This window comes from Pan paniscus, chromosome 1, assembly GCF_029289425.2.
Source record: "Pan paniscus chromosome 1, NHGRI_mPanPan1-v2.0_pri, whole genome shotgun sequence".
Taxonomy (NCBI): domain Eukaryota; kingdom Metazoa; phylum Chordata; class Mammalia; order Primates; family Hominidae; genus Pan; species Pan paniscus.
Genome location: NC_073249.2, coordinates 159,603,624 through 159,627,295, shown reverse-complemented (window position 1 = coordinate 159,627,295; position 23,672 = coordinate 159,603,624). Strand labels below are relative to the sequence as shown.

The following is a 23,672-nucleotide window of genomic DNA, read 5'->3' as shown; positions in this document are numbered from 1 at the left end:
ATCACGTATATTGTTCTAAGTAAAGTGGATGTCCTTTCTCAGCAGGAAAAATTTCATGAGCAATAGATTTTGAAGAATGATGACAAATTGCACACATTCTATCTCACACAAAAAGTTAAAAAAAATCAGTATGATTGTAACCAGCTTTAGACATTGTTACAGCAATTGGGAATTCTCACCTGTGTCAGACAAGCCAAATGAAGCTCACCACTAAGAATGTATATGAAATTTGCATGCACAAGCCGACCACATTTGCCAGAGATGCACTTCTAAAAACCCACTGACATCAGATACATGTAGCCCAACTTTCTCAAACAAAAAGTTGTTTCCTGGGGTAGTTGTGCACTCTGGAAAAACAGTCACTCTGTGGCCCAAGGTAAAGGTTAATTTTGCTTCCCCCCACCCTTTCTCCTTTGAGACCTTTGCTTTGAGCAGAGTAAAGAGAAGAGTAATTCTGGTATCAAATGAAGACTAATGCTTGGTTAAAATTATTTTTCTTTCCTTTCATTAGACAACAGAGGAGACATTGGACTTTTATTGGGAATGATCGTCTTTGCTGTTATGTTGTCAATTCTTTCTTTGATTGGGATATTTAACAGATCACTCCGAACTGGGTAGGTTTTTGCAGAATTTCTGTTTTCTGATTTAGACTACATGTATATGTATCACCAAAATTTAGTCATTTCAGTTGTTTACTAGAAAAATCTGTTAACATTTTTATTCAGATAAAGGAAAATAAAAAGAACAATGTTTAATAAGTACTTACCCATGCCAAACTCTCTACAAATGTCTTTCCTTTAATCCTCAAAATGACCCTGCCAGAAAAGCTTCCTGGCCTATTTTACAGGTGACTTAAATGAGGCTTAAAGAGGCTAAGTCCTCAGCCCAGAATCACTGAACACTAAGCCCTGAGTCCAAACACAGCTGATATCAAAGCCCATTTCTCTCCTTTACTACACGGCGTTTTCCATTGTGCCTCAAATTTACCTACAGTGACTAGATTCTTGAGAGTGGTGAAGTCACAAATTGCCTTGTGTTAAAAGAAAAACTTCAGCCAAATTAAATTTAAAGGAGTTTAATTGAGCAATGAATGTGCGAATTGGGCAGCCCCCAGAATTACAGTGGATTCAGAAAGACTCCAGGGATGCCTTGTGGTCAGAGCAAATGTGTAGACAAAAAAAAAAAAAGTGACACATAGAAATCGGCAGTGAGGTACAGAAACAGCTGGATAGGTTATGGATTGGCATTTGCCTTATTTGAACACAGTTTGAACACTTAGCAGTCTATGAGTGGTTGGAGTATGGCTGCTGGGATTGGCCAAGACTCAGCTATTGTTACGGGCACATACTACTAAGTTAGGTTTTCAATCTTGTCTGCCTATTAGGCTAGGTTACAGTTCATCCACAAGGACTTGAATATAGAAGTATGGAGTCCTTCTCAGATCATATTTAGTTTGCTTTAATAATTCCCCCCTTTTGGTGATTTTCTCAATTTTGAGAGATTGACCAAAACTTTAGTCATTGATGTCACTATCACCATTGTAAATGTACTTATATGGTCTTTAAACCCACTGGGAAACAGTAGAACAGTGGGTTCTGTAAGGTGGCAACAAGGACTGAGTAGAAGGTACCTCCTTATGCTGGAACATCCTGTTTATAGGAGAAAAACAAAACCTGGTCTGTTCTAGGATCTATGTGTTTCCTTAAAGTCTTAGTTTGACTATGTCACATTTAGCATGAACAACTCCATTTTGGTTTGGTTTGGTCTGTTGGAGTCTAGTGCATGAACTCAGTCCAAAACAATGGCCTCCCATAATTTCGTTTTTTAAAAAAAATCCCCCTTTTTGGTCAGGTTCTCACTTAGGTGACAGTGTGACCAAAACCTAGGGCCTCAGTGCCACTCTCAGTTACCATCATTTTGGGTTTCTGTTCTCAGCATGTAATTCATAGGTTACGGTGTCCTGATGGTCACACATTTCTTTTAGCTCTTGTTATTCCAGTTGAAGAGAGACCATTTGACATTCTAGAGATGGCTGCTTGTAAACATTTAAAACCTTTGAGAGAATACAGCATACCAGGGAGATTACTATTAGGACTATTGGGAGAATAATACTAAGAGTTTGGGTTATGTTCCTTACCCAGGGTCCTCATAAACCAAACCAAACCATCTAAAATCAAATAGATCAAAGAATGAGCTACATGAAGAGTCTACTCACTTAACTAAGTGATTTTTTTTCATTAATCCCCTACAACTGAATCACTATAATACCCGATGTTTTCTCCATACATCATAAGTGCCAGCAGCTGTTTAGCCAATACTTTTCGGTTTGGCCAATTCTACTATTTTGCATAACTTTCACAAGAGAATTTAAAGTTTTTTGTGTAACCATAGGCTTTACAGTAGAATCTGCTATAGAACCTATCATGAGGGATACATTTCTAATCAGTGCCTCTTTTACTTCAAACTATGGAAAAAAGACCTAACAAATGATGCCCTTCTAGAAGAGTGAAGGCCTCCTGGCAATGTTCTCTTTAGCCCATGATGTGGCTTAAGAGGAATGAATCAATGTTCTGTTTCTGATTGACAATGAGGCAATATATGAACCCTTAAAATTTCTCACCTGCATTGGGCCTTCATCTTTTATCCATCAAAGTATAACATTATCCATGTATAAGGCTGGCTGCAAAATCCTTCACAAATAAACATATACCCCATAATACACACATAACAGACCCCCTTTTCACTTCTATTTTTCATAGAGGCATAAGCAAGAAAAAAAATATTCAAAGTTAAGAGTCTCATGATAGTAGAGAAGTCTTAATCCATGATTTTAGGATAAGCTGTTCACATTAAGGACGCTGTCTTCTTGGGAGAAGCTGTCCTGGTTAGCTTTACCTTAAGGGTTCCAATGGGTGTGGAGGGACCCTCCTCAGTTGTGAGATTATGAAAGTTGTGGGATCTCTGAAACCAAAAGTTCAAGGTCCCAAAGTTTTGCTGTAGTGTGGATGGCAAGGACAGTCTTTCTCTAATGTTCTCAGAAGATTCATTCTTTGGGTTCTAGATTGTGAAGGGGTTGATTGTCCTCAGTGAACCATAAACAGCTTTTTTTAACCATGTAAAAATGTACTGCAGCATAATAATCTACTATTATAACATCAGTCTTCTTGCATGGGAAAGCTTTCATACAACCAGAAAACATGCATTGAAAGTGACAATTGAATGAAATCCCTTATAAATATTTAAATGTCCAATCGGGTAGCCAAATGTACCTGAAGCTTTGATTGTTTTCCCAGGAATATGGGTTTGACAAGCCAAATATTGTTTATAACTATTTTAGTAGTTTATAAGTCACCACAGAAACATATTGAATTTGGATCATTTTATCTTTTCCATTACAAGTCGTAAAATGCAGAACTTTTAATAATGAAAGCCTTAAGGACTCTGGAAGGACAAGGTGGCTGTCTTGGTTCTCCATGAGTCCATGCTTAAAAATGGACTTATGTCCTCTTGAATACCAGTTGTTTCTCCAATTTAGGTGCATAGCACTGATAACTGATGGGTTATCATAGGTAATTTGGCTTAGATCATGGAGTTTATTCAAATTGTATATCTAAACAATTTTAGTATTGGCTGATTTAGCATGCAGATTTCTCTTTTTTTTTTCTTATACTTTAAGTTCTGGGATACATGTGCAGAACATGCAGGTTCGTTACATAGGTATACATGTGCCATGGTGGTTTGCTGCACCCATCAACCCATCATCTACATTAGGAATTTCTCCTAATGCTATCCCTCCCCCAGCCTCCTACCCCCTGACAGGCCTCAGTGTGTGATGTTCCCCTCCTTGTGTCCGTGTGTTCTCATTGTTCAGCTCCCACTTATGAGTGAGAACATGTGGTGTTTGGTTTTCTGTTCTTGTGTTAGTTTGCTGAGAATGACGGTTTCCAGATTCATCCATGTCCCTGCAAAGGACATGAACTCATCCTTTTTTATGGCTGTGTAGTATTCAATGATGTATATGTGCCGCATTTTCTTTATCCAATCTATCTTTGATGTGCATTTGGGTTGGTTCCAAATCTTTGCTATTGTGAACAGTGCTGCAATAAACATACATGTGCATGTGTCTTTATAGTAGAATGATTTATAATCCTTTGGGTATATACCCAGCAATGGGATTGCTGGGTCAAATGGTATTTCTGATCCTAGATCCTTGAGGAATTGCCATGCTGTCTTCCACAATGGTTGAACTCATTTACACTCCCACCAACAGTGTAAAAGCATTCCTATTTCTCCACAGCCTTGCCAGCGTCTCTTGTTTCCTGACTTTTTAATGATCGCCATTCTAACTGGCATGAGATGGTATCTCATTGTGGTTTTGATTTGCATTTCTCTAATGACTAGTGATGACGAGCTTTTTTTCATATGTTTGTTGGCCGCATAAATGTCTTCTTTTGAGAAGTGTCTGTTCATATCCTTCACCCACTTTTTGATGGGTTGGTTTGTTTGTTTTCTTGTAAATTTGTTTAAGTTCCTTGTAGATTCTGGATATTAGCCCTTTGTCAGATGGGTAGATTGCAAACATTTTCTCCCATACTCTAGGTTGCCTGTTCACTTTGATGATAGTTTCTTTTGCTGTGCAGAAGCTCTTTAGTTTAATTAGATCCCATTTGTCAATTTTGGCTTTTGTTGCCATTGTTTTTAGTGTTTTCATCATGAAGTCTTTGCCCATGCCTGTGTCCTGAATGGTATTATCTAGGTATTCTTCTAGGGTTTTTATGGTTTTAGGTCTTATGTTTAAGTATTTAATCCATCTTGAGTTAATTTTTGTATAAGGTGCAAGGAAGGGATCCAGTTTCAGCCTTATGCCTATGGCTAGCCAGTTTCCCAACACCATTTAGTAAATAGGGAATCCTTTCCCTTTTGCTCGTTTTTGTCAGGTTTGTCAAAGATCAGATGATTGTAGATGTGTGGTGTTATTTCTGAGGTCTCTGTTCTGTTCCATTGGTCTATATATCTGTTTTGGTACCAGTATCCTGCTGTTTTTATTACTGTAACCTTGTAGTATAGTTTGAAGTCAGATAGCGTGATGCCTCCAGGTTTGTTCTTTTTGCTTAGAATTGTCTTGGCTATGTGGGCTCTTTTTTGATTCCATATGAAATTTAAAGTAGTTTTTTCCAATTCTGTGAAGAAAGTCAATGGTAGCTTGATGGGGATAGCATTGAATCTATAAATTACTTTGAGCAATATGGCCGTTTTCATGATATTGATTCTTCCTACCCATGAGCATGGAATGTTTTTCCATTTGTTTGTGTCCTCTCTTATTTCCTTGAGCAGTGGTTTGTAGTTCTTTTTGAAGAGGTCTTTCACATCCCTTGTAAGTTGTATTCCTAGTTATTTTATTCTCTTTGTAGCAATTGTGAATGGGAGTTCACTCATGATTTGGCTCACTGTTTGCCTGTTATTGGCGTATAGGAATGCTTCTGATTTTTGCACATTTATTTTGTATCCTGAGAGTTTGCTGAAGTTGCTTATCAGTGTAAGGAGTTTTTGGGCTGAGATGATGGGGTTTTCTAAATATACAGTCATGTCATCTGCAGAGACAATTTGACATCCTCTTTTCCTAATTGAATACCCTTTATTTCTTTCTCTTGCCTGATTGCCCTGGCCAGAACTTCCAACACTATGTTGAATAGGAGTGCGGAGAGAGGGCATCCTTGTCTTGTGCTGGTTTTCAAAGGGAATGCTTCCAGTTTTTGTCCATTCAGTATGATATTGGCTGTGGGTTTGTCATAAATAGTTCTTATTATTTTGAGATACATTCCATCAATACCTAGTTCATTGAGAGTTTTTAGCATGAAGGGCCGTTGAATTTTGTCAAAGGCCTTTTCTGCATCTATTCAGGTTATCATGTGGTTTTCATCATTAGTTCTGTTTATGCGATGGATTACGTTTATTGATTTGCCTATGTTGAACCAGCCTTGCATCCCAGGAATAAAGCCAGCTTGATTGTGGTGGATAAGCTTTTTGATGTGCTGCTGGATTCCGTTTGCCAGTATTTTATTGAGGATTTTCACATCGATGTTTATCAGGGATATTGGCCTAAAATTTTCTTTTTTTTGTTGTGTCTCTGCCAGGTTTTGGTATCAGAATGATGCTGGCCTCATAAAATGAGTTAGGGAGTATTCCCTCTTTTTCTACTGTTTGGAACAGTTTCAGAAGGAATGGTACCATCTCCTCTTTGTACCTCTGGTAGAATGTGGCTGTAAATCCGTCTGGTCCTGGACTTTTTTTGATTGGTAGGCTATTAATTACTGCCTCAATTTCAGAACTGGTTTTTGGTCTATTCAGGGATTTCACTTCTTCCTGGTTTAGTCTTGGGAAGGTGTATGTGTCCAGGAATTTATCCATTTCTTCTAGATTTTCTAGTTTATTTGCACAGAGGTGTTTATAGTATTCTCTGATGATAGTTTATATTTCTGTGGGATTGGTGGTGATATCTCCTTTATCATTTTTTATTGCATCTATTTGATTCTTCTCTCTTTTCTTCTTTATTAGTCTGGCTAGCGGTCTATCTATTTTGTTGATCTTTTCAAAAAACCAGCTCCTGGATTCATTGATTTTTTTGAAGAGTTTTTCATGTCTCTATCTCCTTCAGTGCTTCTCTGATCTTAGTTACTTCTTGTCTTCTGCTAGCTTTTGAATTTGTTTGCTCTTGCTTCTCTAATTCTTTTAATTGTGATGTTGGGGTGTCAATTTTAGATCTTTCCAGCTTTGTGATGTGGGCATTTAGTGCTATAAATTTCCCTCTACACACTGCTATAAATGTGTCCCAGAGATTCTGGTACATTGTGTGTTTTTTCTCATTGGTTTCAAAGAACATCTTTATTTCTGCCTTCATTTTATTATTTACCCAGTAGTCACTCAGGAGCAGATTGTTCAGTTTCCATGTAGTTGTGCAGTTTTGAGTGAGTTTCTTAATCCTGAGTTCTAATTTGATTTCACTGTGGTCTGAGAGACAGTTTGTTATGATTTCCATTCTTTTGCATTTGCTGAGGAGTGTTTTACTTCCAATTATGTGATCAATTTTAGAATATGTGCGATGTAGTCCTGAGAAGAATGTATATTCTGTTGATTTGGGGTGGACAGTTCTGTAGATGTCTATAGGTCCCACTTGGTCCAGAGCTGAGTTCAAGTCCTGGATATCCTTGTTAATTTTCTGTCTCACTGATCTGTCTAATATTGACAGTGGGGTGTTAAAGTTTCCCATTATTATTGTGTGGGAGTCTAAGTCTCTTTGTAGGTCTCTAAGAACTGACTTTATAAATCTGGATGCTCCTGTATTGGGTGCATATATATTTAGGATAGTTAGCTCTTCTTGTTGCATTTATCCTTTTATCATTATGTAATGCCCTTCTTTGTCTCTTTTGATCTTTGTTGGTTTAAAGTCTGTTTTATCAGAGACTAGGATTGCAACCCCTGCTTTTTTTTTTTTCTTTCCATTTTCTTGGTAAATCTTCTTTCATCCCTTTATTTTGTGTGTGTCTTTGCACATGAGATGGGTCTCCTGAATACAGCACTACTGATGGGTCTTATTCTTTATCCAATTTGCCAGTCTGTGTCTTTTAATTGGGGCATTTAGACCATTTACTTTTTTTTTTGTGATGCAGTTTCACTTTTGTTGCCCAGACTGGAGTGCAATGGCACGATCTTGGCTCCCTGCAACCTCTGCCTCCCAGGTGCAAGGGATTCTCCTGCCTCAGCCTCCCTAGTAGCTGGGATTACAGGCATGTGCCACCATGCCTGGCTAATTTTGTATTTTTAGTAGAGATGGAGTTTCTCCATGTTGGTCAGGTAGGTCTCAAACTCCTGACCTCAGGTGATCCGCCCACCTTGGCCTCCCAAAGTGCTGGGATTACAGGCATGAGCCACCGTGCCCAGCCTAGTCCATTAACATTTAAGGTTAATATTGTTATCTGTGAGTTTGATCTTGTCATTAAGATGTTAGCTGGTTATTTTGCCCATTAGTTGATGCGGTTTCTTCATAGTGTCAATGGTCTTTACAATTTGGTATGTTTTTGCAGTGGCTGGTACTGGTTGTTCCTTTCCATGTTTAGTGCTTCCTTCAGGAGCTCTTTTAGGGCAGGCCTCGTGGTGGCAAAATCTCTCAGCATTTGCTTGTCTGGAAAGGATTTTATTTCTCCTTTGCTTATGAAGCTTAGTTTGGCTGGATATGAAATTCTAGGTTGAAAATTCTTTCCTTTAAGAATGTTGAACATTGACCCCCACTCTCTTTTGGCTTGTGGGGTTTCTGCTGAGACATCCCCTTTTAGTCTGATGGGCTTCCCTTTGTAGGTAACCAGACCTTTTTCTCTGGCTGCCCTTAACATTTTTTCCTTCATTTCAACCTCGGTGTATCTGATGAGTTGTGTCTTAGGGTTCCTGTTCTCCAGGAATATCTTTGTGGTGTTCTCTATATTTCCTGAATTTGAAGTTTGGCCTGTTTTGCTAGGTTGGGGAAGTTCTCCTGGATAATATCCTGAAATGTGTTTTACAACTTGGTTCCATTCTCCTTGTCACTTTTAGGTACACCGTTCAAACATAGATTTGGTCTTTTCACATATTCCCATATTTCTTGGAGGCTTTGTTTGATTCTTTTCATTCTTTTTTCTCTGATCTTGTCTTCTTGCTTTATTTCATTGAGTTAATCTTCAATCTCTGGTATTCTTTCTTCCACTTGATTGACTCGGCTATTGATACTTGTGTATGCTTCACGAAGTTCTTGTGCTGTGTTTTTCAGCACCATCAGGTCATTTATGTTCTTCTCTACACTGGTTATTCTAGTTAGCAATTCATCTTTTTTTCAAGGTTCTTAGCTTCCTTGCATTGGGTTAGAACATGCTGCTTTAGCTCAGAGGAGTTTGTTATTACCCACCTTCTAAAGCCTACTTCTGTCAATTCATCAAACTCATTCTCCATCCAGTTTTGTTCCCTTGCTGGCGAGGAGTTGTGATCCTTTGGAGGGGAAGAGACATTCTGGTTTTTGGAAATTTCAGCTTTTTTGTGCTGGTTTCTCCCAATCAAGCCAGTGGATCTTAGCTTGCTGGGCTCTGTGGGGGTGGGACCCACTGAGCCAGGCACCGGAGGGAGTCTCCTGATCTGCTGGTTGTGAAGACCGTGGGGAAAGCACAGTATCTGGGCCAGAGTATACTGTTCCTCCCTGTACAGTCTGTCATGGCTTCTTTTGACTAGGAAAGGGAAATCCCCCAGCCCCTTGTGCTTCCTGGGTGAGACGATGCCCCACCCTGCTTCAGCCCACCCTCCATGAGCTGTACCCACTATCCAACCAGTCCCAATGAGATGAACTTGGTACCTCAGATGGAAATGCAGAAATAACCCACCTTCTGCGTTGATCTCTCTGGGAGCTGCAGACCAGACCTGTTCCTATTCAGCCACCTTGCCAGCTCTCTAGCATGCTGATTTTTCATGCTGATTTAGCATGAAAATCTGGCAGAGTATTTTCTTGGTATTTAATTAATTTTTGTTCTACTTCGGTTAGCAGTCTTATAAACCAGTTAGTCTTTTTATTAAAGTTTTAGGGAGTCTTACCGAGTCTAAATGATATGAATTTAAAGTTATTAGAAACCTGTATTCAAGAGTGCTTTTTAGCATCCTTTTTATCCTTTCATGAACTTTCTAAAAGATACCATATTCTAGGATTTTCCGTGTTTGTGAAGTTTTCAGAAATTGCATTAGCATTAAGTAATTAACTTAATGTAATGACTTTAAACAGTGATATTTAAAAACACAATTCACAAGGAAATGTGGTTATCTCTGTGGTCTGTGATAAATTAACATAATAACCTTAATTATGATTGAAAGGATATACTCAGACATTAGAATTTTAGAAATCCTATACAATTTTGGAACATATATTAATATTATTCATTAAAATTTAACCTGAAGAAGATTAAACATTGTTTTTATTTTGACAATCCCATGTAACTAAACATGTCAGATAATCCTGTTTACCTCTCCTTTGGATGCTCCAAGGGCCCTCTGTAACATCCAAAAGTTGGGGGTTAGAAAGACAATTTTGAAGCTGAAATTTCATTTTGGGAAGCCTATAAAATATGCTAAAGGTTTAAAATACTTGATATAATGCTTAACCAGTTTGACCATGAGGTGAGATTCTTGGAAACATTTTGTAACCCTTTACAAATTTTTGTTAAAAAGCAGATCAGTGCTCTAAGAAAAACATGTTGTGCTTTTATTTCAATTTTAATTTACAGAAAAACTTAGCAATACCCCTTTATCTTTAGCCAATGTCCACACAGAATTTCTTTTTATAAGATTAACTTTTCATAAACCTTCCACAATGTATTCAAGCCTTTAGCTTTATTTTAATCTAATTTAAAACAATCTTTTAACCCTCTAACCTAGACAAAAATTTACATTCCTGTGCCTTCTTATAACCTTTTAGTAAAAACGCATTTTAGTTTCCTTACACACCTTGCATGTAAATCTATTTTCAGTAGTCTCGATTACATGTTGTAATGGTAACTGTTAGCAACTTTTAATTTTGGTGCCTAAATTTCCTTTCATGTATCCTTTCGTGACTTATGCAGACCATCTATGACATGCTTAGACTTTCTGACTTGTCCTAATCATCCCTGTTTTTAAGCAACCAGTTATTTTACTTTAGGACAAGAATTTACCATACAACTTTGTTTCTTATATAAAATCTATTTTCTTTATAACCTTTTTTGCATAGCTAGGGGAGCATGGCTAATTCCACATGTCCCCAGGCCTTATTGAGAATCTAATGCCTCCAAGATAGGTAAATTGAACAATTTTCAAAAGTCAAAGCAGTTTATGACCTGAAAGCATTAGTAAACCTAATATCTGACCTGTCTAATTTAGACAAAATGTCTTTATTTTACCAATAATCATTAAAGCCATTTTTATTTCCCAAAGATTACTAAAGTTACTTGAACTAAGACATTACAGTTTTTATTTTTTCTTCCAAAAGTGTTTTATCTAAGCACTTATTTTTCTTTAAGCCAATCACTTAGAGTTCTTTTATATGAACATCACACACACAACACATATATAACTACACAGAGAACAAGATCCAGTAGTTGTAGGATTTTTCATTTGCCAGTTTCTTCACTGGATTACTCACCTTGGGGTAGAGCCCATCAAGAAATGGCTAGGAAAACATGCAGTTTCTGGGGTCTAATAAGCAGGCACAGCTGGAAGGCAAAATGGATTTCGAGAGAGATCTATTTGCTTTTAGTTCTTGAGCTTCCATGAGGAAAACAGAGAGTTTTTTCCAAAACAGGATCAGTGGCACCTTGTTTATTTTTCCCAAGGAGTCCTAGGCTATCAGAAATTATCTTAGGGCCTCTCATGTGTGCCTTAAGAGTGGCAAGACAAAATGGAGAAAAATAATTCAGTCAACTGAGAAGAAAAAACCTTTTTCAGCAAAACAAGATCCACAAAAAGGAAAGACATAAAGGTGGCCAGGTGCAGTGGCTCATGCCTGTAATTCCAGCACTTTGGGAGGCCGAGGCAGGCAGATCACAAGGTCAGCAGATCGAGACCATCCTGGCTAACACGGTGAAAACCTGTCTCTACTAATAATACAACAAATTAGCCAAGTGTGGTGGCAGGCACCTATAGTCCCAGCTACTTGGGAGGCTGAGGCAGGAGAATGGTGTGAACCCAGGAGGTGGAGCTTGCAGTGAGCTGAGATCATGCCACTGCACTCCAGCCTGGGTGACAGAGTGAGACTCTGTCTAAAAAAAAAAAAAAAAAAGGAAAAGACATAAAGGCCTTTTAAATATACCTATAGCTTGGATATCCACTTTTAATTAAGCTGACTCTTAACTATAGTGCTCTTTAAAAAATCCTTTTAAATCTCTTGTTACCCAACTTTAGCCATGCCAAGTGGCCAGTATTTCTGGCTTTTGAACTTTACCTCCCAGGTGCTCAGAGAAAGGAAAATTCAAGACAATTTATGGAAGGGAAGAGAATCAGCAAATTATAAAGTTCCCACAGGTATCAAACCAGAAAGGACTCATTCCTTAACCAAGGAATCGAACTCAGGCCACCACTGTGAAAGTAAAAAGCTTTAGCTACTGAGCTACAGTACTGGGTAGTCTCCATTGTGCTTCCCAGAAGGGCTCTAGAGTACTTAATTTTGAGTTTGCAAAAGCTTTTAACTACTCAACATAATTTTTAGAGCTAACTGTGACAAGAACCCTAAAATTCCTGTTCCCTTGAAGGCAGAGACCAAGAAAAAGTACCACCACGTGGTTATGAAGTCAAGCTCCCAAAAATGTAAAACAAGATGGAGACCTCATCCAGTTGTTTTTTAATGCACTTCAGTGTGTTGTTGTTCATTTGGAATGTTCCATTGTAAGTTATCTTTAGTAAGATTTTGCTGTTTCTGTAAGACTTTGCTGCCTCCCAAGCCTAATGTATAAACTGGAAGGAACTCTGCTTTTCAGAAATTAAGGATCTCATTTTTACCTAAAATATTGGCTTTGCTTTCAGGTTCCCTTGATGAACTTAGCCAATGATTTTTCCTACCTAAGTGTGCAAGAAAAATGAAACAAAGGTGTAGAAAACCAAAAATCCCTGTGAATTTCCAAATGCCAAATTTTACAACCCCTGCAATACTACCATTTACTACCAGTTTCTTTCTGACCTAGTCAAATCTAAGAGGCCTCTAATTGGATCCAAGCCTGTTAATTACTGATCAAATCCAATCCTGGACCCAGTCCAGTTTCCGTTGTGACTTCTGAACCCAGTTTGGAACAGAAATTTGCTCAAAGAAACTTGGAGAGTTCAAAACACAAATCCGTGGAGCTCTGAAATCCAAAAGAGAACTTGCCATGATCCCCAGCCACTCTGAGAGATCAAAGGACACAAGTAGGTCCAAGAGGTTCCTTGCTTGTTCACTCAGTGCTCCTGGGGGTCGTTAGAAGGTCTAATTCATATCCCGCTTCTGACACCATCTAGTAAAAGAAAAACTTCAGCCGATTTAAAGGAGTTTAATTGAGCAATGAACAATTTGTGAATTTGGCAGCAGAATCACAGCAGATTCAGAGAAACTCTAGGGATGCCTTGTGGTCAGAACAAATTTATAGACAAAAAAAAAAAGAGAAGTGACATACAGAAATTGGCAGTGATGTACAGAAACAGCTGGTTGGTTACAGGTTGGCATTTGTCTTATTTGAACACAGTTTGAACATTTAGCAGTCTATGAGTGGTTGAAGTATGGTCCACTGGGATTGGCCAAGACTCAGTTATTGTTACAGGCACATACTCCTAAGTCAGGTTTTTGCTCTTGTCTGCCTGTTAAGCTAGGTTACAGTTCATCCACAGGGATTCAAATATAGAGGTATGAAGTCCTTCTCAGGCCATATTTAGTTTGCTTTAACACTTGAATTCCACCCAAACAAATCAGCTTGAATCAGTGTGAAGGGAAGTGTGACAATTTTTAAATTTGTCAATTCCTTACCAATTGTTTTAGTGTTTTAGCATTCAGCCCGAAAGTCCCTTACTCTTGGCCCCCTTCAGTTTTTTCCCTCCTGTGATGGTATTAGTAAAGATCTATGGTTAGTTATTTAAAATGAGACTTTGAGAAAAGCAAGACCCTTGGATTTCTAAATTTTACTGATGCATTGAGTATTGCTAAGCTGCTCGATAGATTAGAGTTGTTTGGTGTGGCAGTTCCCCAGTGTGTCCAGTTGCTCACAAATTTTGACTTGAATGTTCTTTGCCAAATTGGCACTGAGTTTCTCCTTCTTGCCATCATTTGCCTCATGAAATAATCTTTCTTTCATTTACATTTATAATCAAGTGCAGCAGAAAGATTTTAAATGAGCTATTATAAAGTCTACTAATGATTTCTTATCTACATAGGTTTTTTGCTCAGAACTTAGTATTTCAAAATTTAAATTACACATTAATAAACATATTCCTAATACCCTTGTGAGGAGGCAAACTAATATGGAATTTTATTTGAGGCTGTTTTAAAATATACTTGATTATGAAGTCCCTTGAAATATTTTAATGTTCAAATTAATACCCCATAAAAAATCAATATTTGTGTTATTATTTAAACATGTCCTAGTGTAAAAGTTTAAGTAACACTAAGTTCATAACTAAGAATAACCTAAAAACTAATTTTCAGTTCGTAACAAGGAATTAGGGCAATTCTTTGCTCATTTAATTATTTAAATAAGTACTCTTTTTAAAAAGATAAAACAAGACATAATTCCAATATATTTATTTTACATTTGAACAGATACTTTTATTTAATACAACTATTCATTATCTATAAAAGCCTTAGTTCTGAAACAGAAGTGAGCAACAGAAAGCAAAATATTTTATTTATTTATTTATTTATTTATTTATTTATTTATTATTATTATTATTTTTTGAGACAGAGTCTCGCTCTATCATCCATACTGGAGTGCAGTGGTGCAATCTCGGCTCACTGCAACCTCCACCTCCTGGGTTCAAGTGATTCTCATGCCTCAGCCTCCCAAGTAGCTAGGAATACAGGCACACACCACCATGCCCAACTAATTTTTATATTTTTGGTGGAGACGGGATTTCACCATGTTGGCCAGGCTGCTCTTGAACTCTTGGCCTCAAGTGATCTGCCTGTCTTTGCCTCCCAAAGTGTTGGGATTACAGGTGTGAGCCAACATGCCCGGCCCAAAACATTTTAAATATAATAAAACCAAAAGTGGGTAAATATATATACATATATGTATATTCTCACTGTATCAGTGTGCTGTATAAAAACTTTACTCCAATAGCCTGAATTTACTAATCTGGTCCAATTTTAAATACAGAAGAGAGTGTGAATTAGTAAACAAAACAACAACAAAAAAAACGGAATCATAAAACATTGTATAAAGATGAGTAAAGAAATAATATTTACCCTAAAGTCCAAGGTCAAATTGGGCTAGCAAAGTTCACTCAGCCATTTTGGTTGTTATTTAGTACAGGTCCTTTGAGAACCAATTTAAACAAATAAGTCTGATCCGTTGCTAACAGATCCATTGTTAATATGTAAAAAGGTGTCTGAGATCAGTTTAGTCTCTTCTAAGTTCTTGGTACAACCTTTCTGCCCAAACCAATTTGTACTGTCAATGCAGAGAGTGTTTTTAAACACAATGGCAGTGCTAATAGATAGCTTGGGGGGAAAAGTGGGATGTTTATGACTTCTACCTTTTCTTTCCAAAGCCCCACCCCACTGATCCTTAATATAAGCACATGGTCTAGGTAGAAACCAGTTCTCACTATGCCACACAACTGCAAGACATGTTCCCCAGCCTCCTTCTCCATCCGCATCAAGAAAGTTTGGAGCTGTCACCATCATTACAACCCTATTTGAAATAATTACAAAATCTAGACTCAGAACAGCTTAAATTTTAGGGCTTTATTATATAACATTCTCTTTTTAAATATTCGGTAGTTACGGTCACCTTGGAAAGTTCTACAAAATATCCCTTTAGTTTTTCAAACTTTCCCACATGGGAATCTTCTGCTTATAAGAGTTTGCTCTATTTAATATGTGTACGGTTTCACTGCTAGGGTGGTTCTCCCACTTATCTTGAATCTAGTGTGAGTGTTTTGAAATGTTTCTGCTCATTGAAAAGAAGCAGAGCAATAGAGATGAGAGGAAAATCTGAAAAGATAATGACACAATTTCCCACTTAATTTTCATTAAGTAAGAGATGAAAACTTTATCTTCTGCATCAGGAAGTTTGATTTCTTTAATTAATTTTTTTTTTTGAGTCAGGGTCTCACTCTGTTGCCCAGAGTGAGTGCAGTGGCATGGTCACAGCTCACTACAGCCTTGACCTCCCAGGCTCAAGTGATCTTTCCACCTCAGCCTCCCAAGTAGCTGGGACCACAGGCATGCACCACCACACCCAGCTAATTTTTTAATATTCTGTAGAGACAGGGTCTTGCTATGTTGCCCAGGCTGGTCTCGAACTCCTGGACTCAAGCAATCCTCCCACCTCAGCCTCCCAAAGTGCTGGGATTACAGGCATGAGCCACTGTGCCCGACCTAGGAAATTTGATTTTTAATATACATTTTATTCTAGTTGACTTCCTAATCTCCTATATGATTGCCTGCTTCTTCTAACGTGTCATTTTTGTTTTTTAGGATTAAAAGAAGGATCTTATTGTTAATACCAAAGTGGCTTTATGAAGATATTCCTAATATGAAAAACAGCAATGTTGTGAAAATGCTACAGGTAACCTAACATCATCCAACAAAAACTGAGTGGCAATTGAGACCAAGAGTGCAGTCTAATAATTAGAATAGAATTTCCATTCAAATAAATAAATGTGCACACATATTGACATAATTATATAGACATGTGTAAAGACAAAACTGTACCTGTTTCAAATCATACTTAAAAGAGATGAGACAATAGAGTTGGGGGAAAGAAAACAGAGAAGAAATAAAGAAACAAACCTGTTCAAAAGAGAAAAGTGAAGTGGAAGATTGTGGGCCTTGTGCACGAGTCACCTGGTGACCAAACAATGGTAGATGTCTTCAGGAACAAAGGGAGTAGGGAAGAAAAGCTCAATGAAACGAGCCTCAAAGATTCAAAGGGCTTCTGTTTCACATGAGATGGAGAGCCAGGTGGAGCCCAAGAAGGGCATCATTTTACTCTTTAAACCCAGTGGAATTTGAGAAAAGCAATGTGAGAGAACTGTGAACAATAGTGTCACAGGGGTGGGCTAGGTTTCCATTCTGGCAAAGAGAAGGCCACACACCAGGAAGCCCCTGAGGGTACAGGGACATTACTGATTATAAAGGAGGGAAGGAACAAGCTATGTGTGTTCCTGATAACCCCTGGCCCTCGGGATTGGCTGTCAAGGGGCTCAAAACCCAGTGCAAGGGACAAACACATCATCCAAGCCTTGCAATGCAGTGATGTAAGTGCAATGATAGAAATGAGCCCAAACATGTGATGGGAGTGGAAAGGAAACACTGAAAGGAGAGGAGCTGCTCAGGAGAAGCAGGGAGAATTCAAAGTCAGGGGGACCCCTGGGGGTTAGAACAGCATGTTCGGTAAGAAGATGAGGTGCTTGTAAAACAAATAGAAGTGGCTCTGTTTCAAGCTCTGGTAAGCCTATTAGCTAACTCTTTCCCCAACCTCATGTCATCTGAACAAAGGGTTTCTAGGCTAAAAATAAAATACTTTTTAAAAGTTCAAAAACAACTGGTCAACAGAATAGAGTCTGAGTTCTGTAACACAAGACTTCTGTGATCTGATCCACTCAGCATTCCAGCTTTACTCCAGCCACTCCTCACGTCAAGATTTTTGATGAAGCAATACCCAATGTGCTGTTCTTGCCCAAACCTGGCAAGCTCCCTAAGGAGGCTGGGGCTGAAGAAAATTGGAATGACACTTCATGTCTGTTTATTCAAGATCTCCGTCTTTGCTAAACTCCTTTCCTATTCTGGGCTCCTGGAATTAGAGGCAAACCTTAGGGCTTCCCTCAGATAAGGTTTTGTTTTCTGCCCGAGAGACTAAGGAATGCTTAGTCGGCTTGGGTGGCTTAAACAACAAACATTTATTTGTCACAGTGCTGGAGGCTGGGAAGTCCATGATCAAGGAGCCAGTCGATTCACTTGCTAGTGAGGGCTCTCTTGTGGACAGCTGCCTTCTCACATGGCAGAGGGAGAGATCATCTCTTTCCTGTCTCTTCTTCACTAATCCCATTCATGAAGGCTCCACCCTCATGACCTAATTACCACCCAAAGGCTCCACTTTCAAATAACATCACATTGGCTTCAACGTGAGGGGGGCTGGGGAGAGGGCACACAAACGTTCAGTCCGTAACAGGGGGCTATAATATTATAATTGTGTTGGGTGACAGTTTGCCCAGGAAGGCCAGCCATCTGTTGGAAGGCCTCCAGTCCATTTATTGCCCAGAAAAGTCATCAGGCTAAAACCTTCACCCACCCTCCTGATCATCACAAACATGTCTGAATTGTGAGTAGCTTTATTTATTTATTTGTTGTTTTTTGTTTTGCGACAGAGTCTTGCTCTGTCACCCAGGCTAGAGTGCAGTGGCATGATCTCAGCTCACTGCAACCTCCGCCTCCCGGGCTCAAGCAATTCTCCTGTCTCAGCCTCCTGAGTAGCTGGGATTACAGGCTTGCGCTACTACGCCTGGCTAATTTTTGTATTTTTAGTAGAGACAGGGTTTCACCATGTTGGCCAGGCTGGTCTTGAACTCCTGATCTCAAGTGATCTGCCTGCCTTGGCCTCAAAGTGCTGGGATTACAGGCCTTATCCACCTTTAGAACCTCGGCATCAAGCATTTGTCACACACTCATTCTCGGTATGTGAGCAAAATAGGATTCTCCCCAACCTTTTTTTATTTAAGCAACAAAGTATTTTCTTGTAACAAGAAATATTAATATTAATATTCTTGCCTCAGAAGACCAACTTTTAAAAGGCCCTAAAATTAAGTAATAAGTAATAAGTTAATATATAAGACTCAACTTTTCTCTTTAAAACTTTTAAACCAAGAAATGTGCTTAAGAAGTGGATTATTTTTACTATTCCTTTTCTTCAGTCTTCTCATGCAAATTTAATAAAGATTTGGAAGCAAGCAGGATAACAAAAGACAAAAGGAGGAAATCATATGGGAAGATAAACAATATGAGAAAATGGAGGGAGAAAGGAAAGTTGAAAGAAAGCAAAATTCCAATCCTCATTCAATTATCCAGTTGGTTCTTTTAAATGTCTTTTGCAAAATAAAATGATGTCTTTTTTTCCTAGGAAAATAGTGAACTTATGAATAATAATTCCAGTGAGCAGGTCCTATATGTTGATCCCATGATTACAGAGATAAAAGAAATCTTCATCCCAGAACACAAGCCTACAGACTACAAGAAGGAGAATACAGGACCCCTGGAGACAAGAGACTACCTGCAAAACTCGCTATTCGACAATACTACAGTTGTATATATTCCTGATCTCAACACTGGATATAAACCCCAAATTTCAAATTTTCTGCCTGAGGGAAGCCATCTCAGCAATAATAATGAAATTACTTCCTTAACACTTAAACCACCAGTTGATTCCTTAGACTCAGGAAATAATCCCAGGTTACAAAAGCATCCTAATTTTGCTTTTTCTGTTTCAAGTGTGAATTCACTAAGCAACACAATATTTCTTGGAGAATTAAGCCTCATATTAAATCAAGGAGAATGCAGTTCTCCTGACATACAAAACTCAGTAGAGGAGGAAACCACCATGCTTTTGGAAAATGATTCACCCAGTGAAACTATTCCAGAACAGACCCTGCTTCCTGATGAATTTGTCTCCTGTTTGGGAATCGTGAATGAGGAGTTGCCATCTATTAATACTTATTTTCCACAAAATATTTTGGAAAGCCACTTCAATAGGATTTCACTCTTGGAAAAGTAGAGCTGTGTGGTCAAAATCAATATGAGAAAGCTGCCTTGCAATCTGAACTTGGGTTTTCCCTGCAATAGAAATTGAATTCTGCCTCTTTTTGAAAAAAATGTATTCACATACAAATCTTCACGTGGACACATGTTTTCATTTCCCTTGGATAAATACCTAGGTAGGGGATTACTGGGCCATATGATAAGCATATGTTTCAGTTCTACCAATCTTGTTTCCAGAGTAGTGACATTTCTGTGCTCCTACCATCACCATGTAAGAATTCCCGGGAGCTCCATGCCTTTTTAATTTTAGCCATTCTTCTGCCTCATTTCTTAAAATTAGAGAATTAAGGTCCCGAAGGTGGAACATGCTTCATGGTCACACATACAGGCACAAAAACAGCATTATTTGGACGCCTCATGTATTTTTTATAAAGAGTCAACTATTTCCTCTTTATTTTCCCTCATTGAAAGATGCAAAACAGCTCTCTTGTGTACAGAAAGGGTAAATAATGCAAAATACCTGGTAGTAAAATAAATGCTGAAAATTTTCCTTTAAAATAGAATCATTAGGCCAGGCGTGGTGGCTCATGCTTGTAATCCCAGCACTTTGGTAGGCTGAGGTAGGTGGATCACCTGAGGTCAGGAGTTCGAGTCCAGCCTGGCCAATATGCTGAAACCCTGTCTCTACTAAAATTACAAAAATTAGCCGGCCATGGTGGCAGGTGCTTGTCATCCCAGCTACTTGGGAGGCTGAGGCAGGAGAATCACTTGAACCAGGAAGGCAGAGGTTGCACTCAGCTGAGATTGTGCCACTGCACTCCAGCCTGGGCAACAAGAGCAAAACTCTGTCTGGAAAAAAAAAAAAAAAAAAAAAAAAAGAATAACTAATACTTGCTTGCAAAGGGAGAGGCAAGTTTAATTTTCATTTTATCACTTAAAATTCTCTTGAGTAGATAAAAATATAGCCCCAAATGACAAAATAAGTGAAGAATAGAAACAGAAGAGAAGTTAGTCGTTTGCTGTATTATTTTTTTCCCCTACTCTCCAGGTATTAGGGATTTGATCTTAGTGTGATTTGGGACTAACAGCGCTGTGAAACAATAATGTGTGGAATCATGGGTTGCTGTTTTCACTTAAGTCAAGAGTGATGGCCTTGTTTTCCTGTGGCATAGTTGGGATATTATTTACACTATAATAGAACCTATGAGAGGTAACAGATGCAGGATCAGCAAGACGTAATTTTTTGTTTACAAACCAGATATATGTTAGAAAATTATTGTTAAAACAGGTATCTGTTCAGTACCTGTTTTGATGGCAAATACTTGCTGAACCTACCATTGCCCCATATCCCATGTCTCCTGCAGATATCACCAGCCAATCAGAACAGGCCTTTCTACTGAGCTGTACAAGTGCCCTCAGAAGCCTCCCAAGCAGTGTTCCTTATGGCCACAATCCATAAGGACTGGAGTAGGAGATTAAATCTATCTACCAATGAGGTCAATATGGAAAAGTGGTTGATCTTTAAAAATGAAATGCATATTTTAAGCTGAGAAATGTTACCCAGCAGACTATTGTGATTAATATTTATGGGCAAGGACAACTTTTCTGAATGATCGGAACAGTTTAAAATAGGGTAGAGTAGGGCATGTAAATTCATGCCTATAGTCCTAGCTACTCAGGAGGCTGAGGCGGAAGGAACACTTGAGCCCAAGAGTTAGACACTGCAGTGCGCTATGATCAATGATCATGTGCCAGAGCAAGACCCCGTCTCTAAAAAATAAATAAATAAATATTCGTTCATTCATTCATTAAAATAGGTAGATTACACACTGAATTTCTTTTTCTCCTCCAACAGTTGTCAATTTATACTCATATTTAGTCATTTAATTTTATTATGAAAAATCAAGCAGTTAATTTTAAAAAGACTCATTGCTTACTATGTCTTTAGCAAATGAGCAGGCTATTTTGTTTTACTTTTTTTTTTTTTGATAAAAATCTAAAAGCAATTTTATGGTCATTAAGTATCCTTGAAATGAGGTTGACTGTATATCCCAGTTTGCCCTGGTTTCTGTCCATTGTCCTATTGTTAATTATGACCAATAACTGCCCTCATTCACTCTCAGAAGCATCCCTTATTTGGATAATAAATCATATGGTCACTCAAGACTACTTAATGTCCAGCATGTAAGTAATTCATCAGAAATTTATCTTTTTTTTTTTTTGCACTGACAATCCTCTTTATTTTACTTTTTATCATTTACTAAGGCCATTTTGCTCCAAAAGGGTATTACTATTCATACTGTAAAAAAAAGTATCCCCTGATACTTTTACATAGTGTAAAAAAAAAAAAAGTTATCCCCCAGATAAACTCTATTCTGTTTATCCTAAAATATGTATATATTTTTTGTACTTTGCATATTCTGAAAGGAATATATTTTAAATCACTAATGAAATGCTAATCTTAAATACCTTGACTTGTAAATTGCCATATGCCTTTGCTTGATTCTTTTGCAAAAGGAGAATCATAAAGTAGCCAAGAAGGAGGTAGCATTTGAGATTGAAATAACAAAAGACTAAGATAAATCTTTGATGTTTGCAAACCTAATGAAGACGTCTGGTAACATGTGAAGAATATTTTTATAGTATGTTTCACCATAATTGTAATCTATCACACATGAAAAAAGCTTTTATCAAGCTTAAAGGATTACAGCATTGTTTGATCTTCTGCAAATGTTTCCACTGCAGCGAGTGCCTCCTTTTCGCCCCCTAGAGTGGGAAGGAAGCTGCTTTCTCATTCTATGGTGTCTTAACCCACATCACTATTCAGCACAAAGGAGACACTTCTGATTCTATCTTTGCCATTAGCCCTTGTTGGTCCCAATGGACTAGAAATTGAGGCTATACCTGCAATGGGAGCAATGTACCTGCCTTTGTCCCAACTCAGGGGAAAAATTCAAGCTGCTTTATCACAATGCAAACTTCACGGGGGAGAAAGGGTTTCTTTCTATAATTCTTGTATTCAAGAAGGATTCATTGAACTACTGAATGCCCTTACTGTTATATGTGCAAGGCCATTTGAAGGATATGGATTTAACAAAACCAGTCAATCCCTGCAGGCTTGGGGCTTATATCCTAGGGGGAAGAGACAGACAGTAAATTAGGACAAGTCATTGCCCCCAAGGAGCTTACATTTTAGTAGGGGAAGAGGCCAGAGGTAGGGGGTGGAGAGAGGCAGAAAAAAATAAAGGAAAATGTCAGATAATAAGTGCTGTCTAGAGAGGTAAAATGGGATAATGTGGTGGATAGCAAATCGGTGGCCACTTTACACTGGGTGGTCAGGAAAGACCACTCCCAGGAAGTGATACTGATGTTCATCTGAGTCTCAGGTAAGAACCAGCTTGCCACTGACAAATCCTTCTATAGAGAAAGCCTTGAGTGGCTAATGTCTTTACTTCTTTCCCTCCTGTACAACTTGCCACTGATTACCTTCCACCCTGACCACTCCCCACCTCCCATCTTAACCTTCTTAAGCCAGAATTTTCTGCAGATTCTGAGGACAAGTGCATACCTTTTCATCTTTCTATCTAGCTCTTGTGTCTATTATTAACTTTCTTTCTCTGAGTCTCACAATCTTTTAAGTCGCTGATTCCTAAAGGGGCATGTCCTGCTTCTTGGTATGGGTAAAGGGGAAGGAAGAAGGGAGAAAAAGCCTCTCAAGGTATCAATCAGAGGGAGGAAGGGAAGAGAAATACAAAGAAAGGCAGGTTGATACTTAGGAATGCTGAAGCAAAATGGAGTGTCATAGTTCTGGACAACACTAATGCTGACTAAGGAATATCGTTTCGTCCTGCTCTAGTATCTTTCTCTCCCTCTCCCTCCCTTTTCTTACATAAAAACCAAGGAGGAGGTGCAAGTCAAGTACAGTTTAGGGATGTTTGCTTGGTACGTGTGCAGGTGTGTGTGTGTGTGTGTGTGTGTGTGTGTTTAATTGGAATTTCTTTCCTTTTTTTTTTTTTTTTTTTTTAAACAGGGTATTGCTCTGTCACCCAGGCTGGTGCACTATCACAGCTCACCACAGCCTCAACCTCCCAGGCCCAAGCGATTCCCCTATCCCAGCCTCCTGAGTAGCAAGTGCACATCACCATACCCAGCTATATTTTAAATTTTTTGTAGAGACAGAGTCTCATCATTTTGCCCA

The 23,672-nt window shown here is 38.4% G+C and overlaps 1 protein-coding gene across 5 annotated transcripts in view; it reads left to right on the top strand.

Annotated features, from left to right (window-relative positions):
* Positions 1–23,672, top strand: part of IL23R (interleukin 23 receptor) — a 166,076-nt gene that overhangs the window by 100,581 nt on the left and 41,823 nt on the right. For 3 of the 5 annotated variants that reach the window (XR_008626633.2, XR_008626634.2, XR_008626632.2), the window contains exons 9-10: positions 512–614; positions 16,199–16,289. Coding sequence is in view for 2 of the 5 variants with exons in the window: in XM_055117522.2 (XP_054973497.1) it covers positions 512–614; positions 16,199–16,289; positions 18,840–19,490 (845 nt within the window). In the remaining 3 variants the exon portion in view is untranslated. Of the gene's footprint in view, positions 1–511; positions 615–16,198; positions 16,290–18,839; positions 19,651–23,672 lie in introns of those variants that run through there. The other 2 variants (XM_055117522.2, XM_057298598.2) reach the window with 1 other exon arrangement.